This window comes from Hemitrygon akajei, chromosome 6 (assembly GCF_048418815.1).
Source record: "Hemitrygon akajei chromosome 6, sHemAka1.3, whole genome shotgun sequence".
Lineage (NCBI taxonomy): Eukaryota > Metazoa > Chordata > Chondrichthyes > Myliobatiformes > Dasyatidae > Hemitrygon > Hemitrygon akajei.
The window spans coordinates 153830275-153857683 of record NC_133129.1 but is presented as its reverse complement, the minus strand read 5'-3'; the positions used below and the strand labels follow the sequence as shown (position 1 = coordinate 153857683).

The window sequence follows — 27409 nt, the reverse complement described above, 5'->3', positions numbered from 1 at the left end:
ATCGTACTGAAAGGCAGTGCAGGCTCGAAGGGCCGAATGGCCTACTCGTGGACCTATTTTCTATGTTTCTATGTTGCTCAGATCCTTGGTCTGTAAATAATCAAGGCAATAATTTAGACTTCTTCCTGATCATCAGATGCAAATCAATTTGGCTTGTTTTTTTAAATAAGGATTTTATTTCTTCTTTGACTACCCTAAAATTAAGAGTGGGAAAAATTTCACCATTAAGCTTAGAACAAGCTGCCTGTTAATTTCTGATGTCTATTTTAATGCTTTTATTTCTTTGTAGTCAGATGTACAGTGGAGAAAAGTGCCCATAGATAGCACCCCTGACCTTGCAGCATGTTTACAGTACTGCACTGGAGCTTCAGTCAGGGAGTTTGCACTCAACTCCCCAGAGAATAAACATACCATCATTTGATTGAAAGGACAGGGCATTAACAAAGCAGGCCAGGCAACTCCTACATAGCAGCATTCAACCTCTGTTACTTCTTTTGTATCATTATTCCTTTTACGTGATGATTGTATGTATTTCATAAATTTCATTCATATCTACTAAACTAAATAGGCAAGTCATAGAAGGATAATGCCCTATTTAAATCTTCACCATATTATTTGACTACAAGAACACTACAAGCAATTTTATCTAGCCACTCTTTCACATCTGCTCATTTCACTTTTAATTATAAATTATATAATTTGATAACTAGCCTTGGGACATTTATATTTTCTTTAGAACAGGGGTTTCTCTGCAGCCTTTGTCGCGCCTTTGAGTCTGACTGTCTTATAAGCTGCTCATCATCAATAGAATGTCCATCTGTCAAGTTCAAGGTAGTTTTTAGTGCATAATCACAATTACTTGGTCTCTCGTTTCTTTGCAGTAAATTACTGTTACTTCCTTGTTATGAACACCTAATAAAATAATTGTAACCACAAGATTTACTTCTTGACTTCCCAAGATCATAATATCTCATGATCCAACACCTACATCTGGCCCTTGATAAGTCCCAGTTTTGGCCACATTAGCATTAGTAGCCACCCTTTCAACTATTCAAGTCAAACATTCTAAAATTCCCTGTGCAAACATCTCTGCCTATCTAATTCTTCCTCCTTCTTTAAGATGCTCCTTAAAGTTCAGATTTTAGTACAGGTGTTGCACATAATTAAAAGCTCCACTCAACGCTAATAGGGCCTGGTATTAATTATGGCTTGATTAAGCTCCTTTGAGGAGCCATGGGATTATTTCTTAAACTAAAGATGATGTGCAAGTTGCATTCATCCAAACAGTAAACAAGGTCACTTGAAGCGGAGGCGAATTCAAATTACTTAAACTATTTTCATCCGCACAAGTTTGAATATATTAACACAATAACAAATGAATCTGTTTTCAAAGAAGTGACTCAATCCAGAGTAAATACGGAACAAAATATTAGAGTGGTAGAGTTAGATAGTTATGCCTAATCTTGTTTCTAACAACCAAATCAGTGCCATAAAACAAATAACCCATATTAAACCACACGTTAAGGTTAACAACACCCAAGACAACTCTTTAAAACATAAATGATTGCTTTGAATCTACAGGCTGAGTGGATAAGAGACTAGACAATTGTCAATAGTCATTCCATCCTATAACAAGTTTTACCACACAAATATAGGAATTGTTTCTGTTCCTGCAGATGAAAACTGTCAGTGCCCTTCAGAATTACTGCCCACAGTCAATCAGTATTCAATCAATTTACTAAATATCTTAGCTGGACAAAATAAACGTAAAAGCTTACCTCAAAAGTTATCCTCTTCCCAACCAAATTATCTGCTCAGCAAAATTTAAACACTACTAGATTCAAACAAGATTTTTTTTGTGATACATTAAGCAAATTGAAGAGGAATGTCATTTATAATAACAGATGAAGCCCTTTTAGTGTTCTTGATGTCTGATGGACTTCAATCAGGACACACTGAATTCAAACATTTATTTATTTGTGTCAATGCTCAGAAATAAACATTCCAACAATTTAGATGTTTTCAATGACCATTGATACTTAAAGGATGGAAGGCAGTCCATCAGAATACACCAATAAGCTGCTTTGGAATATCTTCGGAAGTTAGATATTGCTTCACCATCAGTTTTCAAAAGAATAAAAGTTATAAAACAAACATTTTATGCCCTGGAGATGTTCAATAATAAGATAAATACTTTTGCTCAAAAAAAAACTACTTATGAAATTTGATTTTGTTGAAGCAGTGTACATAACCTGTAAAGACATCACAAACTTGCTATGAAAAAAGCCATACTTTGACACAGTGAGCATTCTCAAACAGCAAGCAAAGATTAACCAGAAGACAACAAGACTTTTAACCAACGGGACTCACTAATGCTTTCTGCAGTATTAACAATAATCTTGTACAAGATTTGAAGTGACAGCTTTACCCATTTTAGGCAAGGTTAACTGTATTACAAATCAGCACCAAGGACATATTCAACACCTTTCAGATTACACCCAGCCTTGTGATAGCATGATTCACGAGCATTTCTACTGTCACCTATCAAGGTGTTCTGAACTGATGGAAAATCACAGAAGCAGCACAGCACCAACATTGCAGTGGGTATTTATTTTATGTTAAAACTTGTTCGAAGGTGACATTGGATCAATTTTACTCCCTAGTACATATTCAAATAAGAAATTGCCCATTAGCTTTGGCTGGTATGGTCATTCACCAATAACCCACATCGCTGACCTATTATTCATCAGCCAAATTTAATCCTATTCCACTCCCTCCCCGAATACTTATACAGTTATTTTACTACTTCGAAGTCTAGTTCATAGACTTTCCATTATCAGCAAATCTTCCCAAACTCCAGAGCCAAGCATAATTCAAATTCCCCCAAGATCCAGAATGCCAGGACCCTCCCCTTCTGATTTCGACCAAGAGCACTTCTGTGCTGTCCCAGTTCCAAACTACTGGCCTCAACTATAAATTTAAAAACTGTATTACAGTCCATAGAGATTAGCTGTGATTACATTAGAGCATGAACAGCAAACCCTTTCAAAGATGACTCTTGTATTCATGTGTTTACTTTGGATGCAATGGAAAAGATTCTGTAGGATAAAATTGTGTACCAGAATCAGTTAAGGAAACCAGCCTTTCTATTCCAAGTTGCTGATGTGTAATTTCACAAACCATAAATATCTGACTGTTTTTAAGTTATTACAAGAAGCACGGCAGCATTCTAATTCTAATTGTTTCTGTATGTGGAAAGAGAGAAATGAGACATGAAAAAAATGTATCCAAAGATACTGACGCCATGTTTGCACGATACAAAAATAACATTAAAATACACTTATAACTGGTTTAGTATTCCCAAACACTTAACCAATCATGTTAAAATGCTAACTGCTGAAATCTCCTGACCGGAATTTAGCTGAGACTATTCTGTTGACAGTTTATTATCCTCTGAAGCTTTTGAATGTGGACATATTTGCAAACAATATATTTTAAAAGCTGCATCAATGCATCAAAATGCTATAAGAGGCTTCAAGAAAGTTAAATAAAGTTTATCATCAAGCTACAATTGAAAACAATTACAGTGGACAGATAACAATATTAAATTAAACACGTTACATTTAAAGAGAGTCATAGAAGGATGCAGATCATCAACTACAGGCAATAAATGTTACCCTAGCCAACAATATCCCTACTGCATATAAAGGAATTTTAAAAATAAAGCAGAGTCAAGGGATTGTGATAGAATTGGACAATATACTTCAGTCACTTATTTAAGACTCCTGAAACTTCATTAGCAAATACTATTACTTTGGCAGTTTTAAGCAGTGCTTCGAGAATGAGAATATTTGCTTCCACTCCAGTTTTTCAGATTGCAAGATAATGGATCAGGCCAATGTGTGAATTATGGATTTTACCACAAAAGGGACAGTTCATGGTTGGTGGGCAGGGAGCTGGGTTATTTGGGAGATGGTGCTCTCATTCCACTGTTACTGAATACCCCCAATATATGAAATCAAGGCTGGTAACCCTATCCCAAATGTTCTTTCATCACTTTAAAATATCACAGACAAAGGATTCCCAAGAATCAATGATAATGTTGCATCACCTTCCCCCCACCCCCGCTCCCCACAGAAGGCACCTTTCTTCCTCCTGGTAATTTCTTCAATGTATGAATTATAAAGTGAACAAGTTGGACAGGCAGCTTATTGGGTCAATGATCCTTTACATTCTCAGAAGTGAAAAGTTAACATTGGATGCATTTGAATTATGACACCACCACCTAGAAACTGTTGGAAGTTTCAGAGACATTCTTATAATAATATTTGGTCATCCTTTCGAGATCCCAAAGCATCCATGCACAATTTAATAAAAACTGTATAGATATGCTGCATTCATAAACTGTCCAATTAAATTCTTTTGATTTTTAAATCAGTCTCAATTTATGATCCTTTAACCTCTCTGTTTAGAGCACCCCTATACCAGATTTGCACCCCTCCTCTTGTGCTTTCTTCTGTTTGGTTTATTTTGGATTAGTTGATCCTGCCACTGCTATTCAAGTTTTTTTTTTGACATTCAACTGTACACACATATACAGCCAAATGAAACAACATTCCTCCGGACCAAGTTACACAACAGTACATACAACTCTCACACATAACATATTTCAAATAAATTACCAAATAAAAAGATGCCTATATGATACAAGTTCTAAAAGGACAGAGTATAACACTACTACCACTTCAAGCATGATGAGACCCCGGGTGATGGCAGGGAGTTCAGTAGCCCGACAGCCTGGGGACAATGCTGCTTCCCATCCCAACTGTTATTGTCTTAATGCTATGGTACCTCCTGCCTCATGGTAGAGAGTCAAAGGGATTGAAGGAGGAGATGAGATGGTCCATTGTGTGCTTGATGCTGCTAACTCTCTCTAAAGGGAAGCCACCGTAACAGGAGTCCAAGTGAGCTGCTATACATATATAATCACATTATCATTGGGGAAAGAATGTTCTTCAAAGGCATCTTTGATCTTTCTAATAGCATTCTTCCCTGGGGCTGAAGTGCCATTAAGATCATTATCTGGCTTACCAACATTAAGCTTGAAGCTGATCTGTATTTTAGAAATATTGAACATTGTTTCTACTAACATAATAGTCTTCATTTTAAAATCTTGAATTAAATTAATATTCTTAAAATTCTTGCAACTGGATGTGCTTATTGCCAAGTAATTTCTTGCCACAACCTATTTAGAGTTATGATCGTACTGCAGTTCAAATTTAAATTCTATTTTATACCAAATATCCTTTTATTGGCAAACCAACAAAACAAGGCTAACTTTGACTGCTGAGTTGACATCATTTTAAAAAGGTAAAAATTAGCAGATTGCTTTTACCTTGAAGATCTGATCCGAAACATCTATTATGGTCAGATTCAACAATGCTGAAAATAACTCTGGTTCAGACAAATGGACTGGAATGAAACTGGTAAGTAGATAACTGAGTTTGAGAGAAAACTCAAGACAATGGCCTCAGCCTTTTCAATACTTAGCCCTAGGAAATGTTTCCTCATTCAATACAGAACTTTAAAGCAGCCACCTAATAATTTAGAAATAAGGAAAAAAGATCAAGAAGTGTTGGAGAGACAGTGTTGTTTGTCATCATCATAGCAGATGTAGAAACATTGTGGGTGATCAGCAGTTTAGTGGAAATGGAATTAGAAGGAAAACTGGAGACATTTGTAACAATTATACCCCAATGGACTAGAAGGGAAGAGAGGAACATGCTTGATTATTTCAGTCTCAAAAGGCAGAATTTCATGAGTACCTCACTTCTGGAGACCAGAACACAAATGGAAATTGATAAAAACAAGGATGATCTCACAGAACTTGGAAAATTCTGCTCTGGTACAGATGAACCTGAACATCATCCACCTTCCCAAATGTTTCTGGTCTTCATTGTATTAATGACTGAAAATCCATAAATAGATAGATAGATAGATACTTTATTCATCCCCATGGGGAAATTCAACATTTTTCAAATAATTCAAATAATTTCAAATAATTCCAAAGAGCCCAGAAATTTCACCTTGTACTCATTATGGTTCTAATGTACTTTGCTGCCTGCAAAATGCTAATTTTCAAAGCATTTACACCATATGTATCACTATTAAAATAAACTTGAATTTGATCTGGAGGCTGTGTCCCACTAGAGGAAACAGCCCATCAGCAAATAACACATTAATCACTCTCAGACCTCTGCATACTTCAACTCTTATTCTTCTAATGGGCATTTTACTAAAGGAACAACATTCTCACCTTATAAATTTAAGTAATTCCAGTACAGAAATATTCTTCACTGAGAATGGAGAGCTATACTTCATTTAGAAGCCTAAATAAGATCTTCCTAAAAATTAAATCAAGATTTCCTTACTTGTGTAATCCAAGCACCTTTCAACTAAGGCAACAAGCTGTTTACCTTCTTATTGGGACGGTGCCTACTTTCTGCATTTCAAGATTCATTGGCAGAGAAAGATAGCAGTTTGCTTGTAATAGCGAAAGGAATGTGGGAGTTATTTCTGCGAATCAGAATCATAGAAAGATGAGCAGCTTTCACAGACTACGGACAGGTCTGATGTTGATTTATTTGCTCTAGCCCGCTCTAGCAGTGAATGACTAAATTAACCCTCTGCCATATCAGTCCAAGTCTGCATCCCCTGAACTTAAGATACATGACCTTGCGCTTAAATATGGGAATATGAAAATATACCTGTTTGTACTCATTTTATCCTGGTTACCCATTCTCAATAGCCTTCTTCAAAGAATAAATTGTTGCCAACTACTGCAAAAGGGCAATGAAATAATCCTATAAGAACCAAACTAAAACAAGTGACTACTGAACACATGTTTGGTTCACTGAGGTAAACTGAATTAACTGTTCTAAGGATATTACAGATTAATGTGGGTCCAACAGCCCAGGATGGGATCCACTATATTTAATAACACAAAGGTAGCAAATCCTTCGACTCTCAGAACAACACCACTAACTTAAATTCAACACTGCATTCAGAAAGCATACAAGATTTGCATAATCCTACTAAAAGACAAGCAGCATACCCACTCAAGCTTCCAAATTAACATTGATTCATAGAAGCTGAATATGAAACAGAATACTGCCTGTTATCAGCAAGAAATGCAGATCTACTTGAGTGAAAACTTCTCTATGGTATCAGATCAAATATTGCAATCCCAGCTGGATAACAGACTTTGGATTTCTTTAACACTCCTTCCACAATTATCTAAATGGAAAGAGGGGTAGGTTGAAGATTATGGAGAAGTGTGGGGTAGAAATAGATGATTTTCAAATACTGTAAAGCGTCCTGTCAGAACACTCAGTAACTCACTGTATTCTGAAAGAATGGGTGAATCTGTTTACATAATATTCTCAATGGCATTCTGGAAGGCTTGAATCCATTTTAGCCTCAAGGGTTTTACATTTTGTCTGCTAGTTCCATTGATTTGATCTGAACTGATTTTAAAAAGTAAATAGCAGTACAGGTCAAGTTCAGAAAACCATAGTACAAACTCAATTCTGATTTGGTTTCTATCTCAAGCATCAAACTGAAGAAGACAACAGTATTTTGATATTAAAATTAAAGCACAGAGTTAAACAAAGGAGGAATTAATACTGAGTTGGACTACTACAAGGTCTGCAAATTCAAAATATTTAATTTCTCAGCTCACATTTTTGTTCTCTTATTCACAAACAGCAGCTTGTAGTATCTGCAGAACAGGTCTACCGAGGAATTTAAAGAGATTTGCTACATCACTAAAACCTCAAGCAGATTTCCACATATGTATCAAGAAGAACATTCTGATTTGTTGCATCACTATCTGTTATAGAGATGCTAATGCACAGGATTGGAAAAGGCTGCAGAGGATTGCGGATTCAGACAGCTACATCATGAGCAGCAGAATTCCCACTAACAAGAACATCTTCAATAGGCGATGCCTGAAGGCAGCAGAATCCATTAAGAGTCCTCACTATCCAGGACATGCCCTCATCTCATTGCTACCATCAGGAAGGTGGTACATGAGCCTCAGGACACACAGTCAACACTTCAGAAATAGCTTCTTCCATCAGATTTCTGAATAGACCATGAGTACCACCTCACCTTTCGCTCCTCTTGCACTTTTTTTTGTATTTATTACAACTTATAGCAATTATTTTTATGCATTGCACTGTACTGCTGCCCAAAAAACAACGCGTTTGATGACACGTCAGTGATAATTAACCACATTCAGAGCTGTTCAGACCTAATTACCCATAACAAAGTTCATGGTTTATCAGCAGCTATTTCACTTCTCTGTCCGTACATATCTGAGAATAGACTAGTTGCAGTAGGAACTCGGAACACCAGAGAGGAATATCAGTTTTCACAAAATCCTCCAAATCAACTGGCAGGGAAAACCAATATCAGTGTCCTGTCCCAAGACAAGATCTTGAGTAGACCACATCATTCAACAGGCCTGACCGCAGACCTCTGACCAGTCACTGCTCTCAGAGCCTGATCAGGGCAAGAGATTAGTAAAAATGCTTCAAGGATGATCACTAAAGCCTCTCTAGGGGAAAAAAAAATCAACAATTCTCTCATCATGATAACATGGGATCCAAGGGGACATTGCTTTGTGGATCAAGAACTGGCTTGCCCAAAGAAGGCAAAGAGTGTTTGTAGACAGGTCATATTCTGCATGGAGGTCGGCGACCAGTGGGTTGCCTCAGAGATCTGTCCTGGGACCCCTACTCTTCATGATTTTTATAAATGACCTGGATGAGGAATTGGAGGGATGGGTTTGTAAGTTTGCTGATGACACTTAGGTTGGAAGTGTTGTGGATAGTGTGGGGGGTGTCAGAGGTCACAGCAGGACATTGATAGGATGACTGGGCTGAGAAGTGGCAGATGGAGTTCAACCCAGATAAGTGTGAGATGGTTCATTTTGGTAGGTCAAATATGACGGCAGAATATAGTATTAATGGTAAGACTCTTGGCAGTGTGGAGGATCAGAGGGATCTTGGGGTCCAAGTCGCTGTGTAGGTTGACTCAGTGGTTAAGAAGGCATATGGTGTATCAGTCTTCATCAATCATGGAACTGAATTTAGGAGCCGAGAGGTAATATTGCAGCTATATAGGACCCTGGTCAGACCCCACTTGGAGTACTGTGCTCAGTTCTGGTTGCCTCACTACAGAAAGGATGTGGAAGCCATAGAAAGTGTGCAGAGGAGATTTACAAGGATGTTGCCTGGATTGGGGAGCATGCCTTATGAGGATAGATTGAGTGAACTCAGCCTTTTCTCCTTGGACCAACAGAGGATGAGAGGTGACCTGATAGAGGTGTATAAGATGTTGAGAGGCATTGATCGTGTGGGTAGTCAGAGGCTTTTTCCCAGGGCTGAAATGGTTGCTACAAGAGGACACAGGTTTAAGGTGGGGGGAGTAGGTACAGAGGAGATGTCAGGGGTAAGTTTTTGTACTCAGAGAATGGCGAGTACGTGGAATGGGCTGCCGGAAAAGGCAGTGGAGGCGGTTATGATAGGGTCTTTTAATTTTTTTGGATAGATAAATGGAGCTTAGAAAAATAGAGGGCTATAGGTAAGCCTAGTAATTTCTAGGGTAGGGACATGTTCGGCACAACTTTGTGGGCCGAAGGGCCTGTATTGTGCTGTAGGTTTTCTGTGTTTCTATCAGTTCACCAGAATCCCTCTGCCCACAAATACACAAAATATGGAAACAGCATCCATAATAGTATTAAAAATCTAAAATCTCTTAATTAGAAGCATGCAAAAGTGCGGCAAAAACAAAAAAATCCAAGAGGAGTGCACTTCTTCCTTTAGCATTCACCTACCTACTCAGTCAAGAACCTCCTAGGTCACCTGTGGCAGAGTCTGGGGATTAGATGTTAACCACATTAGTCATCTAAGAACCAATCAAACTTGAGTGAAGGCAAGTCATCCTTGAATCCAAAGGATTGCTTTAGCATTCACAAAATAACAAACTAACACCAAACTATATTAGCTCCAATTACGAAAAATATTTTCCTGAACTGAAGTACTCTAACAAGAGCCAGGATGTTACATCAAAATAAACTGGAGAACCTTTTTCTTTGTTTTTCAGGCCAAGGAGAGGGAGTGACTACATGGTAATAGTAAAAAATAAACATCTGGTATAAAAACTAACTTCCCAAGTGTGGTCAGATATACAGTAACAATTGTCCTATATCCAGTTACTTCACTAACATTCCAGTTCAACAGCTCCCAGTTCCCCCAATCCACCACTGTGCCATTTATCTCTGATCAATGTATATTCAATGATATTTATTTTTAATGATGAGTAGTACTGTTAATGATTATATTACTGCCTTCTCCCTCCTGCTAACAAACCTATCAAGGTCGGTTTCTTTGTTGTCAGACTAATTTATGAACTAAAGCGTAGATTAAGTAACAAGCTGTGTGTGAACAGTGTTGTTCACTACTTCAACATGTAGTACAGGATTTTACATTGCTCCTACAATATAATCGAATTCAATTTAAAATTACTGTTCACCAACTGTTTTGAGGCAGGAGTCATAATCTAATCCACCTCCACATTTGGAAGTGATCTTTGCCTGGATCACAATCCATTGTTTTGCCTGTTACCTAATCTCATTGCTTCCGACACTCGCCCCTACAATGGAAAAATGCGTCGCCCCCGGAGATTAGTACAAATTGGGCTTCAGCGAATCTCATAAAATATCCCCGCCATACAGCAAGATATAAAAAGGCTTATTTTAAGAAAAAAACATTACAACGAATTATTTTGCTTCGGACATATTATTACAGTCTGCAAGGGGTCTAAATCACCAATAAGCAACTCTGGCCAAAGGCTGTAATAAAACAAACTGCAACTTTATGGTTATAAACGCTTAAAAATGTACCCCCAGGGTTAGATGCGAGAACGCCGCTGTGCTGAAGTGCCAGCTGGCCATTTATAACACATTCCCGCCCGGTTAACATAACCCTGGACTGTTTTTTAAACATTATATCGCCCAAAAGTAATACAACTGCGCAAGTAACGTTTGTCACTTTGCATCTTTCCAGCTATGATGCATCAAATACATTTCCAGTTCAGGGTGCCATTCGCTGCGTCTCATTGCAATGCTCAACTGAAGCTCTGATTGGAAACGCGAGTTGGAAAACATGTCCAACTACATGTTCCAAATTAAGGGCGATGTCGGCCTAGACGGCATCAGCTGAATTTGCTCCATCTGCCATTATCGAAAAGGATTCGACACGAAGCGTTTTAATCCTGGTGCGAGGATCGACCCGCAGAACAGTGCCCCGCGCACCGCTAACTCATCTCTCCAGTATTATACTGGCCAACAGGGGAAATAATCAGCTTCCCCGGATAATGAAAATCCTCCATCTGTTAAGCCTTTCTTAAAATAATGACCTCTCTCTAAATTATACTTTTCGGGCTGTCGGAAACAAAGATGTAAATGGAAAGATGTACATTAAAAATACTGGGATTTTAAAATTAGTTAAATGAGAGCCAGGACTGTGGCGTGGGCGACAGAAGGCAACGTTGCCCCGGATAATAAAGGGGGTGGGGGCCAGCGGGGTTTATGCGAGAGAAATTGAGGAGTGATGCCAGGAAGTGAGCAGACACTCAGATCCGCAGCGACACGTGGGTCAAAGAATCGTTGAGATAGAACCATGCCGATTCATTGTTTCCATCCCAGGTCGACAGAGGGCATTTACATACAAATCTCAGAGTGAGTGATTATGGTTACTGATGCTGGTTGCTACTGATGGGACCTCTGCACGGTGATTCCCGTCATAAGCTGCATTATTAACTCAGCCTGGTTTGCGCATACCACCACAAACACAATCATCAATTTCAAACAAGCCAGATTGAAGAGCTCCCCCTCACTATGCAAACAATTCAAACGGTGCTTAGATGTTAATGCAATATACAAGCGAGCGCAAATATTTATTCAGTCATCTTTCCCTCCTTGTACTGCGTCCGTGGAAAGCCGCGCTCGCTGGCGGTTCCCATCTCTCCTCCTTCAAACACACCTTTTTGAAGGTACTGAGTTACTTTATTTCAAGGCATCCGGCACATGGAAAATGCCAGAAAACCAATGCACTTTCCTTTGCGAAATCCTCACTCTGCCGTACGACGAGACCCTCAAAAGTGTTTTTCTTAAATCAAGACACCGAGAATCATCACCCACCCATGAATACATAATCATCTGCTTGTTCTGGTTCTGTCGTAGCTGTGGACTAATCGGTCAATAAAACAGCAGAAATGTTATATCAGAGCACCGCCGCCTCAGATTAACAAAGCTAAATGCTGTGCACTTGACTAAAAGCCTGGTTTCAAAGAGACTGGGGTGCATTACTGTATTTGCTGAGTCCACTACCACCTACAATGCAAAAGAAACCGGGCATGCCCAACAAACTGCAAATGACTAGGACAGCAGCTGGTAAGGTAACGCCTATTGTACTCTCAGACAACAGATGGACAAGCTTTGCGTTGCTGTAAACGCATCAATTCTTCCAAGCACTCTTAAATAACCCGAAACATTTTCTACTTCCTTTCGGAAGCACCCTAAAAGATGGCAGAAATATTCCGCGTTTGATCATTTCCCTAACAGCGCAATTTATGTTGAAATAACGTATCACATTACAATGCTATCTTTAAAATACCAATTTGATTAGACTTAATCAACATTGCTCTGAAGAAATCACAGAAAGGGATATCCCCGGACTCCAATTCCTACAAAGTACACTTAAGCTTGTCAGTACCACAGACGAGCATGCAGCAATACTGCTGAGCAACACTTCCAACAGAGAATAAAACTGTTTCCTACATTAAATTTCTGAACAATTCCAAAATAAAACGCTATTAGGATTACAAAGAAATATTCAAACGGTACAAGACATCATTACACTTCAAACCGCATTACAAGATACTCCATTGGCTTGATACAATAATAAGTGGAGCAGTTATTGATATTGACTAGTGTATGTCATTAAAATTTGCGCAAACCTGTCTGTCCCTTTCCAAGCGTTTTTTCCAGTCGATATGGTCCCACATATTGAGCATGTTGGGCTCCCCCGATTTCTTTACCCGTTGACATTTTGACGGGGCTTTTTTTCAAAACAAAATCCTTTGCAGATCCACTAATAGGTGGGTTTTATGTAAATTCTTTTTTTTTCCTGCAATTATTTTTGCAAAAAAAATAAATAAAACGGAAAGGGCTATGATCCATACACCATTGTGCTGCACGCCAGTTCTACACCATGAAACAGTAGGTACGATGCTATACGCTGAGCAACCTAAAATGCTAGCGGAAGCGCCTTGACGCGGTATGATTGACATTACAACGAGCCACACATCGCAATCAGGCTCTGGCAGAGCCGCTGCAGCAAACACCAGCCGGATGACAACGTAGCAAGGAACTTCAAAGCAAAGTCACTTATTTTCTCAGAAAAGTGTACAATTTAAAAAGTGACTGAAGGGAGGAATGTATCCGAAAATGAAAGAGTGGCCCCTGAAAATAATAACGTCCAAGTCTGTTTCCAAGACCACCGTGAAACTACAAAGCCCACAGTGCACTGCTTCCAGCAGGCACCTGTTCAGTGATCGCTGTCATCTGGAGCTGGTGGTTTTAAAATTTCCGCTCTCAGGCGTTGTGGGGACCCATCGGCTTCGCACAGAAGTAAATGTATTTCAGCCTTACGCTGTCTGCGCCTACTTGTGCAGTAGTTTGACTATCTGTCACTTGGAGCCCCACACGCCGTGGTTGGGATGCTCCTCTGAAGGGCGGCTGCCTGAGGAGGGGCCGCACCCTCCGCCAGCATGCGCAAGCGCGCTTTCTCCCCGGGTATCAGGTGCATCGCACAGAGACCTTAGCGGGTTTACCAAGAAGAAAGGACACGGGGTGGCAATTATGTATTCACTTATTTTCCACAACAGCAGACTATCGCAATTTATGTTTACAGTATGTTGAAGAAAAAGGGAAACATTGTTGTCCTTAAAGAAACAGCGACTTCAATCGCCTCTTAAAGCAGCAATGAATTGACAATATTCTATTTTGCATCAACAGAATTAACTCCTTCATTCCCCCGATCCTATCCCAATTCATTTGTTTTCCTTCGCTGCTAAATGACATGATTCTGGGACTTTTGGATTCTCTCACCCTAGGAAATGGTTACACTGTATTAAATCTAAATCCCGGATTCATTTCAAATACTTTGATCAAGTCATCCCACAGGCTTATAAGATCAATGGAATACAACTGACTTCTAAATTATCTTCTCAAAATATAATCCTTTAAACCCTGGTATCATTCTGGCGAATAGTGGTGCCCCATTTCAAACTCTACAAATCTTTTAGTTTTGATGCCCAACACTTTATTGCAGATGGGATTTGGCCAAGGCTCTGAAAATAATGCATCACTTCCCCACTTTTGAATTCTAACCCCTATTAGATAAAGGGCCAAGTAGTTATTAACCCTTTGCTACCCGTGAGATAGTTGTGAATGGATAGCTCTTCCACAGCTCCAAGTTTCTAATCATGAAAGAAATCAAGCAAGCCATCTTTCTTGCATCACATTTCCCCACAATATCACAGTGCTTTCCCACTTCTTAGACTTTACCAGTCCATTTGAACTCTCTTGAGCTCATTTAAACTTCATCACATTATTTGTAATTTACCATATAACTTCCCATTCACTTTATCCAAATTATTTTCATGTAAACACTCCAGGATAGAACCCTAACCAACAAAGTCCATAAGAATTTCAATCAACTTTTTGCTAGTAATCATACTGTTTAATTTTTTGTGATACATTACATCATTTTCCCATTTGGTAATGACTGTTCAATTATCGGTCACATGTTTATTTTAGAAAAGCATTACAATAGATTTAAATATAAATGATTTTTATTTAATTGTTAGCTTTGAATACTAGAGTGATCAGTTTCCACATTCCTTTTCCTAATGTGACCCTTGGGATACTTTACAAAAACACCACTGGCGAATCCTGAGTGTAATCCAATTATATTTATAACATTCAGTTTAACATAGGTCAGGGTAATCATAAAATATTGTTCCAACACATCGATGAGTGGATTAATTTGCCCAGATTTTCTGATATTCTGATGGGATATTCACAGAAAATACATTTTTTACATTAGTCAGTGTGGATTTCATATCAGCCTTCACCTTTGGCACCTTTGAGGCTTGATTTCTCTCTTTTAAACTTACTTCCCTCTTCGGATGCATCAACAATTATCATGGGGTGCAACAAGAAAAAAAGTTCTTGGAGACAGTGGTGGGCTTCCTTCTATGAATGTTACTCAAGTTGAACTGTGCTTATCATATTTCCCAACTCCAATAAAATAAACTAGCACATCTTGAAACTAACCTTCATTTTTTAATTTCCACTTTAAGATTTGGACACAAATCCTATTTCTAATTCCCACCTTTTCATTGGTTAACAAGAGAAAATAAAGTCAAGTTTCTTTGGGAGAATTGGTTTATTTTGACTTTTAAATTATTTTTCTGATTTCTCAAGATACACTTATTGATACAATATTGATTGATACAATAGATACAATAAGATACACTTATTGCTGAATGCTAACTCTATCAGTGGTGTAACAGAACCCTTTGACAATGTTTCACAAGAACCCAAAACAGTAAATGAATACAGAATATATATGGCTTTGAAACATGGTTTCAGCCAGACCAATAGTATCTAACTGTATCAAATGGCCAATCCATTGTGAATTGACCGTTTGGATTCAGATCTGGCTTGCCCACAGAATAAAGAGGGTAGTGGTTGAAGGGACTTATTCAAGGTGGAGGTCTGTGATTAGTGGTGTTCCACAGGGATCTGTACTGGGACCTCTGCTGTTTGTGATGTATACAAATGACCTGGATGAAAATGTAAACGGGTGGGTTAGTAAGTTTGCAGATGGTACAAAGATTGCTGATGTGTGGATAGCATAGAAGGCTGGCAAAGAGTACAACAAGATATAGATCAGTTTTAATTTATTTATTTTTTGTGGATTTTGTGGATTTTTTGGATTTAATTTATTTATTTAAAATAAATAAATTAAATCCAAATTTATCTGATCAGTACAACAAGATATAGATCAGTTTTAATTTATTTATTTTTTGTGGATTTTTTGGATTTAATTTATTTATTTAAAAATAAATAAATTAAATCCAAAATTATCTGATCAGTGTTTCCGATGTAACCAAGAAATCGGTACTTTTTTACATTCTACTTGGTCTTGTTCTAAAATTCAAACTTCTTGGACAAATTTAAGAGTTTTATTGGAACAAATTATTGGAACACAACTTCCACATAATCCAATATTATTTTTATTAGGCGATATTGAAGGGATAAAATCAAAACCCAAATTGAATAAATATCAGAAAGAATTCATAAAAATTGCACTGGCAGTAGCCAAAAAGGCTATTGCGGTTACTTGGAAATCGGATTCATACTTAAGTATAGATTGTTGGAAGAATGAAATTTCCAGCTGTATTCCACTTGAAAAAATTACTTATAATTTAAGAGATAAATATGAAACATTTTTGAAAATTTGGTGCCCTTATTTACAAAAGATAGGATTAAATATATAGGTGCTCCGAAGATAAAATAATTGGTTATTTGGGGAAAGAAATAAATATATATACTAAAGTTATTACGAACTCTGTGGAGCATGTGGGGATCTTCCGATATTCAGGCACTCTTTCTTTCTTTCTTTCTTTCTTTTTTCTTTTTTTTCTATAAGGATGTTAGGGGGAGGGGCTAAGGGGAGGGGGAAGGGTATATATTTTTTTTCTTTCTGTAATCATTTCAAAACTCAATAAAAAAAGTTTTTAAAAAAAGATATAGATCAGTTGCAGATGTGGAAGGAAAATGGCAGATGGAGATTAACCTGGCCGAATGTAAAGTGTTGAGCATTGCTAGGTCAAATGCAAAATGTCAGACCTCTTTTAAGGGCTAATCCCTAACAGTGTTAAGCAACAGAGGGATCTTGCGGCCCAAATTCATGACTCCCTGAAAGTGGCTGTTCAGGTGGTTAAGAAGGCATATGGCACACTTGCCTTTAGCAGTTGAGGCACTGAGTTCAAAAGTCAGGAAGTTATGTTGCAGCTTTATAAAACTCTAGTTAGGCAGCATCTAGATTATTGCATACAGTTCTGGTCGCCCCATTACAGGACGGATGTGGAGCCTCAGCAGAGGATGCAGAAGAGGTTTACACAGATACTGCCTGGATGAGAGGCTGTGTGCTATAACGGGAAGTTGGACAAAATTAGGTTGTTTTCTCTGGAGTGGTGGAGGTTGAGGGAAAATCTGATAGAGACTTATAAGATAATGAGATGCATAGAAAGAGTAGATAGTGTCTTTTTTTCCCAAAATTAAAATTTCTAATACCAAAGGGCACTCATTTACGGTGAGAGAGGGTAATTTAAAAGGAGATGTGAGGGGCAAGTTTGATTTTATTATATAGAGAGTGGTGGGTGCCTGCAATGCACTGTCTGCGGTGGGGGTAGAGGCAGAGATGTTCAGATAGGCACGAATATGAGGAAAATGGAAGGATATGGACATTATGCAGGCAGAGGGGATTAGTTAGGTTGGCCATTCGATTACTAATTTAATTGGTTTGGCACAACAATCTACGCCATAGGGCCTGTTCCAGTGTTGTACTGTTCTATGTTCTTCTAATCTCACTTCATTGCCTTATGTATATGCAAATTGTTTTTTTAAATAACTTCACAATTTGCTACTTTATAACCTCTGTTCATAACAACTCTGAGTTGCTGTGAAGATGCTTTAAGTACTCTTATACAGACTTTGGAATGATACCTAAATTACATTGTCAACAGTTACTTTGATAACATAGCAATAAGATCTTGTCTGTTTTACTAAAAAAAAGTGTCATTATATATAGCACTGCAACTGTTTATTTTATCGCTTCAATAACAAACTTCAGAAGTGCTCTTATAAAGCAAAGAACAACTTCCTATTATTTTATGTGTGATAAATAAACAAACAGAAAACATTTTTTCACAACAGTTGAGCTAACATGCAAATTGTCCTGTTTTTAAATTGGCATTTACTCTGGGAGTTAAATAGTTTGATGTTTCCTGTCTAACACCTGATGATTTCTCTCGAAGAGAATTTACAGGACAAAGCTTGAATTCGAGCATCTTAACCTTTTCCCTTTCAGAAAGATTGATTTATCAAGGTGCCGATCAAATTTACCATATCACCCGAGAAAAAACTTGCCATTTGGTGTTTACAGAGGTTAGGATCAAGATAATTACGCTACCTGTCAGCTTCAACTTTGAACTGAAGTTTATCATTAGACATATTAGTATATAAAACTCCAGTTTGAGTGTAGGAAAAAATAGAAATGTGCAATAAGGAGAGAAAAGATGAAATATGAAGGTAAGCTAACCAATAGTGTAAAAGAGGTTACCAAAAGTTTTTCAGGTATATAAAAACAGGGCAGAGGGAACATCGGGCTACTGGAAATATAGTAATGGAGGACAAAAAAATGGCAGACAAATATGGTAAGTATATTGCATCGGTCTACTGTAGAAGACACTAGCAGTATGCCAGAAATTCAGGAGTGTCAGTGAGCAGATGTGAGAGTAGTTGGTACTTAGAAGTTGAAAGGCCTGAAGTTCTAAAAGTCACATGGACCAGATGAACTGCACCTCAGCGTTCTGAAAGAGGTAGCTGAAGCATTTGTAGTGATCTTCCAAGAATCATTAGTTTCTGGAATAGTTCTGGAGGACTAAAAAGATTGCAAATGACCCTCCACTCAGTAAAAAGGGAAGGAGGCAAAAGAAAGGCAGTGATAGGCCAGTTAGCCTGACTTCAGTGATTGGGAGGATGCTGGAGTCCATTATTAAGCATGAGGTTTCGGGTTATTTGGAGGCACATGATAAAATAGGCCGAAGTCAGCATGGTTTCCTTAATGGGAAATCTTGCCTGACAAATCTGTTGGAATTCTTTGAGGAAATAACAGGCAGAGAGTCAGTTGATATTGTTTACTTGGATTCTCATAAGGCTTGTGGTAAGTTAATGCACATTAGGCTGCTTGAAAAGGTAAGAGCCCATGGAATTACAGAAAACATACCAACATGGATAGAAGATTGGCTGACTAGCAGGGGGAAAAGAATGGAAATATAGTGAGCCTTTTCTGGCTAGCTGCCAGTAACCAGAGATATTCCACAGGGGCTGGTGTTGGGACCACTATGTTATGTGCTGTTCTATGTCAATGATTTGGATGACAGAATTGATAGATTTGTGACCAAGTTTGCAGATGATACTAAGATAGGTGGAGGGGCAGGTAGTGTTGAGGAAGCAGGGTCTGCAGAAGGACTTAGACTTGGAGAATGTGCAATGAAGTGGCAGATAGAATATAGTGTAGGGAAGTGTATGGTCTTGCACTTTGGTTGAAGGAATAAAGTCATGGACTATTCTCTAAATGGGGCAAAAATTCAGAAAACAGAGGTGCAAAGGGACTTGGGAGTCCTTGTGCAGGATTGCCTATCGATTAGCTTGTAGGTTGAGTTGGTGGTAAGGAAGGCAAAAGTAATGTTAGCATTAATTTTGAGAGAATTAGAGTATAAAAGCAAGATTGTAATGGAGAGGTTTTATAAGCCATTAATCAGATCAAACTTGGAGTATTGAGAGCAGTTTTGGACTTCTTATCTAAGAAAATATGTGCTAGCATTGGAGAGGGTCCAGAAGAGGTTCACAAGCATGTTACAAGCAATAAAAGGGTTAACATATGAGTAGCATTTAATGCCCCTGGGACTGCACTTGTTGGCATTTAGAAGAATGAGGGACAGGCGGATCTCATTGAAACCTATCGAATGTTGAAAGGCCTAGAGTGGAAGTGGAGAGGATGTTTTCCATAGTGGGGAAATCTTGGACCAGAAGGCAGAGCCTCAAAATAGTGGCATGTCCCTTTAGAGCAGAGATGAGGAGGCATTTCTTAAGCTAGAGGAATCCACTGTTACAGATGACTGTAGAGGCCAAGTCACTGGGTATATTTAAAGTGGAGGTTGTTAGATTCTTAATTAGTAAGAGCACCAAAGGTTATGGGAAGAAGGCAAGTGAATGGTGTTGAGAAGGAGAATAAGTCAGCCATGATGGAATGGCAGAGCAGGCCCAATGGGCTGAATGACTTTCAGCTCTTGTGGTCTTACGTTCTAAAAACAACATTGCCTCCAACTGAAACATTAGGTCAGCACAAAATCATGGGCTGAAGAGCCTGTTCTTGTGCTGTACATTTCTATGTTCTATATTTTATTTGAAAATACAACCGTTTTCATGCCTTACAATCCAACAGGGTCCCTGGGCTGAGATGTTTCTGACATGATAAATAGAGAGATGAAGAAGTTTTATTATTGATCGTGAAGAACATCACGACTGCACATTGAGAGAACAGCTTGAACGTTCAGCCAGTGAGGTCACATCAGTTCAACCCAAGGATAAAAAACATGGAAATACTATGCTGAGGTGATATTATAGCCCTCCCCATAACCAGCAGGAGGTAGTTGGAATATCATGGAAAGATGCAAAAACAGTTGTAGTAGTGATGAATTTAACTTCCCCAGTACTGATTGGGACTCCTTCAATGCCAAGGACATAGATATGGCAGAAACGATGATTCCAGCAGGGCTTCTTGAAACAATATGTAGATTTCCAAACAGGGAAGGGATGCACTGGGGACTGCACTTTGCCAGTTCTGCCAATGGGGGCAGAATTTGTTAGCTGTGTCTGGGGAGGATTCCTGACTCAATTTGTGGACCCAGCCAATGGGAGGAGAGATCATATTGGATCTAGTACTAGGCAAAAAACCTGGTCAGGTGACAGATGGCTTGGTTGGTGAGCATTTCTGAGGTTTAGCATAGCACTGGAAAGGGACAGGAGCAGATGGCATGGAAAAGTGTTTAATTCTGAGAGAGTGAATTATAATGCTATTAGACAGGAACTTGGGAACGTAAATAGAGAATGGATGTTCTCAGGGAAGTGTGCAACAGAAATATGGAGGTTGTTACAGGAGCACTTGCATGGGGTTCTGCACAGATTTGTCCCAATGAGGCAGGGAAAAGATGGTAAGATGAAGGAATCATGGTTGACAAGGCAAGTGGAACAAGTGAGAAAAAGAAGCAAACTTATGATTTAGGAGGTAAAGATCAGACAGGGCTCTTGAAAGTTAAAAGCCAGCCAGGAAGGAAAAAAGAAGGTATGTAGGAGAGCTTGAAGGGGACATGAGAAGTCCTCAGTGAGTAGGATCAAGGAAAACCCCAAGATATTTTGCTCTTAAATGAAGAACAGGAAGGTGACAAGAGTGAGGGTAAAATTGATCAGAGATTAAATAGGAAATGTGCCTGGAGACAGAGGAGGTGGGAGGGTGGTCCTTAATGAATATTTTGCTTCTGTATTCACCAGTGAGAGGAATATGCTGGAACATGTCAAGGTTAAGAAAGAGGATGTGCTGGAACTTTTGAAAAACATTAGGATGGATAAGTCCCTGGGCCTGATGGGATATAGCCCAGGTTACTATGGGAAGCAAGGGAAGAGATTGCTGTGCCTTTGGCTAAAGGTTTAGTACAGTAGCTTGGAGAGTGGCATATGTTATTCCTTTTCTCTAGAAAGGTAATAGAGATAATCCTTAGACTTATAAACCAGAGAGTCTTATATCAGTGGTGGGCAAACTATTGGAGAGTTTCCAGAGACAGAATTTCAGCATTTGAGGAAGCATAATCTGATTAGGTTGTGCCTCATGAGCCTGATTGACTTTGAGGAAGTGACAAAACAAAATGATGAATGAGTGGTGGATGTGGTGTGTGGTGAAACATTCAACAAGGTTCCCCATGGTAGGCTCCTTAGGGTAGGAAGCAGACATGGGATCCAGGTTTACCCGCTGAAGGCAGAGGGTGATGGTAGATGGAGTGTATTCTACCTGGAAGTTGGTGACTAGTGGTGTTCCCTGATGTTGTCCTGGGACCCCTGCTCTTGGTGATTTTAATAAAATATTTGGATGAGTAAGTAGAAGGGTGAATTAGTAAGTTTACAGATGACACAAAGATTGGTGGCATTGGGGAGTGTGTAGAAGGTTGTCATAGGTTACAATGGGACATTGATAGGATGCAGAGCTGTGCTGAGAAATGATAGATGGAGTTCAATCTGGAAAAGTGTGAAGTGATACTCTTTAGAACTTTAGAACATTATTGGCAGGATTTTTAGCAGTGTGGAGGAACAAACGGATCTTGGGGTCCAAGTCCACAGATCCTTCAAAGTTGATGGACAATTTCATAGGGTGGGCTTCTTTGTTTCATGACTGCCTATTAGGAGACCAATCTCAAGGCTGTCTAATATATACATACTTCAATAATAAATGTCCTTTTTTGAGCTTTGAACTTAATGAGGAAAGGTCGAGCGAGCTAGGACCTTTATCTTTGAAGCGAAGAAGGATGAGAGGTGATCTGATAGTGAGGTGTGAGATGATAAGAGACATAGAGAGAGTAGACAGCCAGCAGCATTTTCCCAGGGCAGCAAAGTCTGATACGAGAAGGCATCATTTGAAGGCAATTGGAGGAAAGTTTAGAGGGTGACGTCAGAGGTTTGTTCATTTTGTGCCGTGCTGTATGATGTAGACGATCGTGGTTTTTCCATGACTGTGATTGTTCTTGGTAAATCTTTCTACAGAAGTGGTTTGCCATTGCCCTCTTCTCGGAAGTACCTTTACAAGACAGGTGATCACAACCATTGTCAATACTCTTCAGAGGTTATCTGCCTGCCATCAGTGATGGAATAACCAGGACTTGTGATATGCACCAGCTGCCCCCAGGGCTTCACCTGGGGAGGCTAAGCAGGTGCTACACCTTGCCCAACGGTGGCCTGCAGGCTAGCAGAGGAAAGGAACACCTTAAACCTCCTCTGGTAGAGACGTATCTCCGCCCCACCAGCCAGATATCAGGGGTAGGTATTTATTTTACTCAGAGATGGTTATGTGGAACATACTGCCTGAGATGGTGGTAGAGGCAGATACTTCAGGGGCATCTAAGAGACTTAGATAGGCGCATGGATGAAAGAAAAATTGGAGGGCTATGTGGGAGGGAAGCGTTTGATTGATCGTGGATTAAGCTTAAAGATCATTGCAACCTGGAGGGCTGAAGGGCTTGCACTGTGCTGTGCTGTATTGGTCTATGGTCAAGTGATCATAGTTGAAGTGGAACACACAAAATGCTGAAGAAACTCAGCAAGTCAGGCAGCATCTATAGAAGGGAATAGACATTCGATGCTTTGGGCTGTCCCCAACACCTTCTCCCTCGCCACCATAGAGGGCTTCAAACAGTTCTTCCAGGTGAGGCAAGATTTCACCTGCTGATCTATTGGAGTCATCTATTGTTTTCAGTGCTCCTGGTATGGCCTCTTCTACTTGGTGAGACCCCACGCGCATTGGGGAAACAGCTTTGACAAACACGTGTCAAAGAATACAGCAGAATATAGACTAGTTGGAAATCTTGGCAGATGGAGTTTAATTGTGACAATTGTGAGGGGATACATTTTGGGAGGTCAAACGCAAGAAGAAAGTAAATGGTAGGACCCTTAGGAACATGAATGTACTAAGGGACCTTGGAGTGCAAGTACACAATTCTCCAAAAGTGGCAACAAATGGATAGAATGGTGAAGAAGATGCACAGTACGCTTGTGTTCAGCCGTAGGCAAGTCATGCTGCTGTGAGAGATGTGCAAGACAAGTTTCTTTTTAGATACATATAGAGAGTGGTAGCTGCCCAGAATCTGCTGCCACAGGAGGTAAAAACAGACATTTGGACAGACACTTGAATTAGCAAATGAGGGATGCAGACCATGTGCAGCTTGATGGGATTTGTTCAGTTTGGTATCATGGTTGGTACAGATATGGTGAGCCTAAGGCCCTGTTCCTGTGCTGTACTGTTCCATGTTAACATCCTATATATCTTCTCTGGGAAACAACTTCTTACAAGCTGAATCTCGGGGGTTTGATAGGGTGACATACAGTATATGTACCTTGATAATAAATTTACTTTGAACACCATTGCAACAACATAATATCAAGTATATATACATCTTATTCAAGAGTGCAAAAAAGAGTATTATAAGTTTCATCAGCTTCTATGCAATTTGTCACAGAAATGCATTTATATAGTAAAAAGTGTTGATAGAACAGAACAATACATTTATAAAATGCGGCTCTGCAAATAATATCAGGTCAAGTTCAGTTCTGTTGAACAGTTCTTTCAATGATGTCTTCAATTAAGTCTTGTACTGTAAAACTTTTAATCATTCAATAACACATCTTGTAGTCTGAACTGGATAGAATATCAAATACAATTTAAATGCAACTTATTTTCGTTGGTAGTGTTTTCAGTGTAATAACATTCTCAAGGTGCTTCACTGGACAAATGAAACAAATATATCCAAATTTTGTGTTTTATTTCAGATTGCCAGCATCTGCAGCTTTTTATATTTGCTTTTCCAATTAGAAAAACTGGTTTATAATGAGAGAATGAAATTTATAAGTGCAACTTATTTGCTTTATTTACTACAAAACTTTTGAACATAAATAAGTATAACATACTGTAAATGACACATACTTTTGGGTAACATTGATTCTGGCATAGTCTGGTTTTTCCTGTACAGTCAAACAACAATAGGTATATGGAGGCTATCTTATTAGCCTGCTGAAACAAAATAACAAATTAACTATTGTCATAAGTGGTTTTATAAATATACAGTGGATTCCAGTTAATTGGGACACATCGGGACCAGTAAATTTTGGACCAATTAAGTGGTTGCCTCAGTTAGCTGAAGTTCCATGGAAATAGTTTAAAATGTATTAAAAAAGACAAGCTATCATTTAACTAACAAATTATGTATTTAAATGAAATACACAGCAAATTCAAACACTAGCAATACTGCTACAGTACTGTAAAACTGTGTTAGTTTCTAAAAATTATTGACAGAAGAATTCAGCCTATGCACACAGCCAAATCAAGATTCATTTATTAACAAAGGATGTATAAATTATACAACCTTGAGATTTGCTTGCTCACAGGGAGCCACAAAGCAAGAAATCTGAAAGAACCCAATTAAAAAAAAAGAAAAAAGAAAAAGAAAAGATGTGCAAGAGAAGGAAAAACAATTACATATCATGCAAACAACTGAAGTGAACATCAGCATTCTGAACCAAAATTCAGTCCTCAGATCCAAACTCCTGATCAGCCGGAACAGGCCCAAAGCCTCACTTAGCAGTTCAACATATTAGCGGCTACGGGACACAGCAGCCTTGGAAGTCTTCATAGCCTCAATGCCATGGAGATGACCATCGCGGAGAAAAAGTGAAATTGGCTCTTGTCTTGACCAACACCCTGTCTTTTCAGTGTATCTGGGCTGGTGTTTAAACTGACCCAACGACAGAACAGCGAAAGGGTCCACGCCCTGGAGAGAGGAGTGAACATCGCAGAGAGCGAGCAAATCAGCACCCGCCTCCTATCTGGGCCAACTCTTAAGTTGTCTAGACAGCGAATTTAATCTCACACTAGAACCTGGGCACTGGGCCTAGGACCATGCTACGCAGCGACTCGCTCCGGGCCCACATTCCATCACACAGCCTGAAACCGCTCCCAAGCTCTACACATGCAGATAATCGATCTATTATGCTATCCATTGCTTTCTCTGAACCTGATAGTGTTGTGTGTCTGTAGCCAAGGGAACTGTTCAGTGTGGTATCTGGATCCTTACCTTCACAATTTCATTGTTGAGACATTCACTGTCATCCCTTGCCTAATGCCCATTCTTCTTGCAGTTTATCTTGCTGATCATCAAACATGGAATTGCAGATTTTGGCACGTTGGTTATCTCTGCCAGCTGATGATGTGTGATGTTAGGCAGGTGGCTTTTAATTTGGTCCAACAGGGTAATTTTTTAGGCTAGTGGTCGTGGTACATATTGGTACCAATGACATAGGTAGGAAAAGGGAAGAGGTACTGAAAACGGACTACAGGGAGTTAGAAAGGGAGTTGAGAAGCAGGACTGCAAAGGTAGTAATCTCGGGATTACTGCCTGTGCCACGCAACAGTGAGAATAGGAATAGGATGAGGTGGAGGATAAATGCGTGGCTGAGGGATTGGAGCAGGGGGCAGGGATTCAGATTTCTGGATCATTGGGACCTCTTTTGTGGTAGGTGTGACCTGTACAAAAAGGATGGGTTGCACTTGAATCCCAGGGGGGCCAATATCCTGATGGGGAGGTTTGCTAAGGCTACTGGGGAGAGTTTAAACTAGAATTGTTGGGGGGTGGGAACTGAACTGAAGAGACTGGGAAAGAGGTGGTTGGCTCACAAATAGAGAAAGCTTGGAGACATTGTGTGAGGGAGGATAGGCAGGTGATAGAGAAGGGAAGAAGGTTTGAGATGAGTCTATTTTAACGCAAGGAGTGTTGTGAACAAAGTGGATGAGCTTAGAGTGTGGATCAGTACTTGGAGATATGATGTGGTGGCCATTACAGAGACTTGGATGGCTCAGGGACAGGAATGGTTACTTCAAGTGCCAGGTTTTAGATGTTTCAGAAAAGACAGGGAGGGGGGCAAAAGAGGTGGGGGCGTGGCACTGTTGATCAGAAATAGTGTCACGGCTGCAGAAAAGGTGAACGCCATGGAGGGATTGTCTATGGAATCTCTGTGGGTGGAGTTTAGGAACAGGAAGGGGTCAATAACTTTACTAGCTGTTTTTTGTAGGCCACCCAATAGTAACAGGGATATCGAGGAGCAGATAGGGAAACAGACCCTGGAAAGGTGTAATAATAACAGAGTTGTTGTGATGGGAGATTTTAATTTCCAAACTATTGATTGGCATTTCCCTAGATCAAAGGGTTTAGATGGGGTGGAGTTTGTTAGGTGTGTTCAGGAAGGTTTCTTGACATAATATGTAGATAAGCCTACAAGAGGCGAGGCTGTACTTGATTTGGTATTGGGAAATCTCTCAGTGGGAGAGCATTTTGGAGATAGTGATCATAATTCTATCTCCTTTACAATAGGATTGGAGAGAGATAAAACGGACAAGTTAGAAAAGTGTTTAATTGGAGTAAAGGGAATTATGAGGCTATCAGGCAGGAAATTGGAAGCTTAAATTGGAAACAGATATCCTCAGAGAAAAGTATGGAAGAAATGTGGTAAATATTCAGGGGATACTTGTGTGGAGTCCTGCATAGGTACGTTCCAATGAGACAGGGAAGTTATGGTAGGGCACAGGAACCGTGGTGTACAAAGGCTGTA

The 27409-nt window shown here is 39.3% G+C and overlaps 1 protein-coding gene across 9 annotated transcripts in view; it reads right to left on the bottom strand.

Moving 5' to 3' along the window:
• brsk2b (BR serine/threonine kinase 2b) overlaps positions 1–13819 on the bottom strand; it is a 948417-nt gene extending 934598 nt beyond the window's left edge. For all 9 annotated transcript variants that reach the window (XM_073049611.1, XM_073049613.1, XM_073049614.1 and 6 more), the window contains exon 1: positions 13087–13819. In XM_073049611.1, coding sequence (XP_072905712.1) covers positions 13087–13177 — 91 coding nt within the window. In that variant the 5' untranslated portion in view covers positions 13178–13819. The remainder of the gene's footprint in view (positions 1–13086) is intronic.
• Between the last annotated feature and the right edge of the window lie 13590 nt (positions 13820–27409).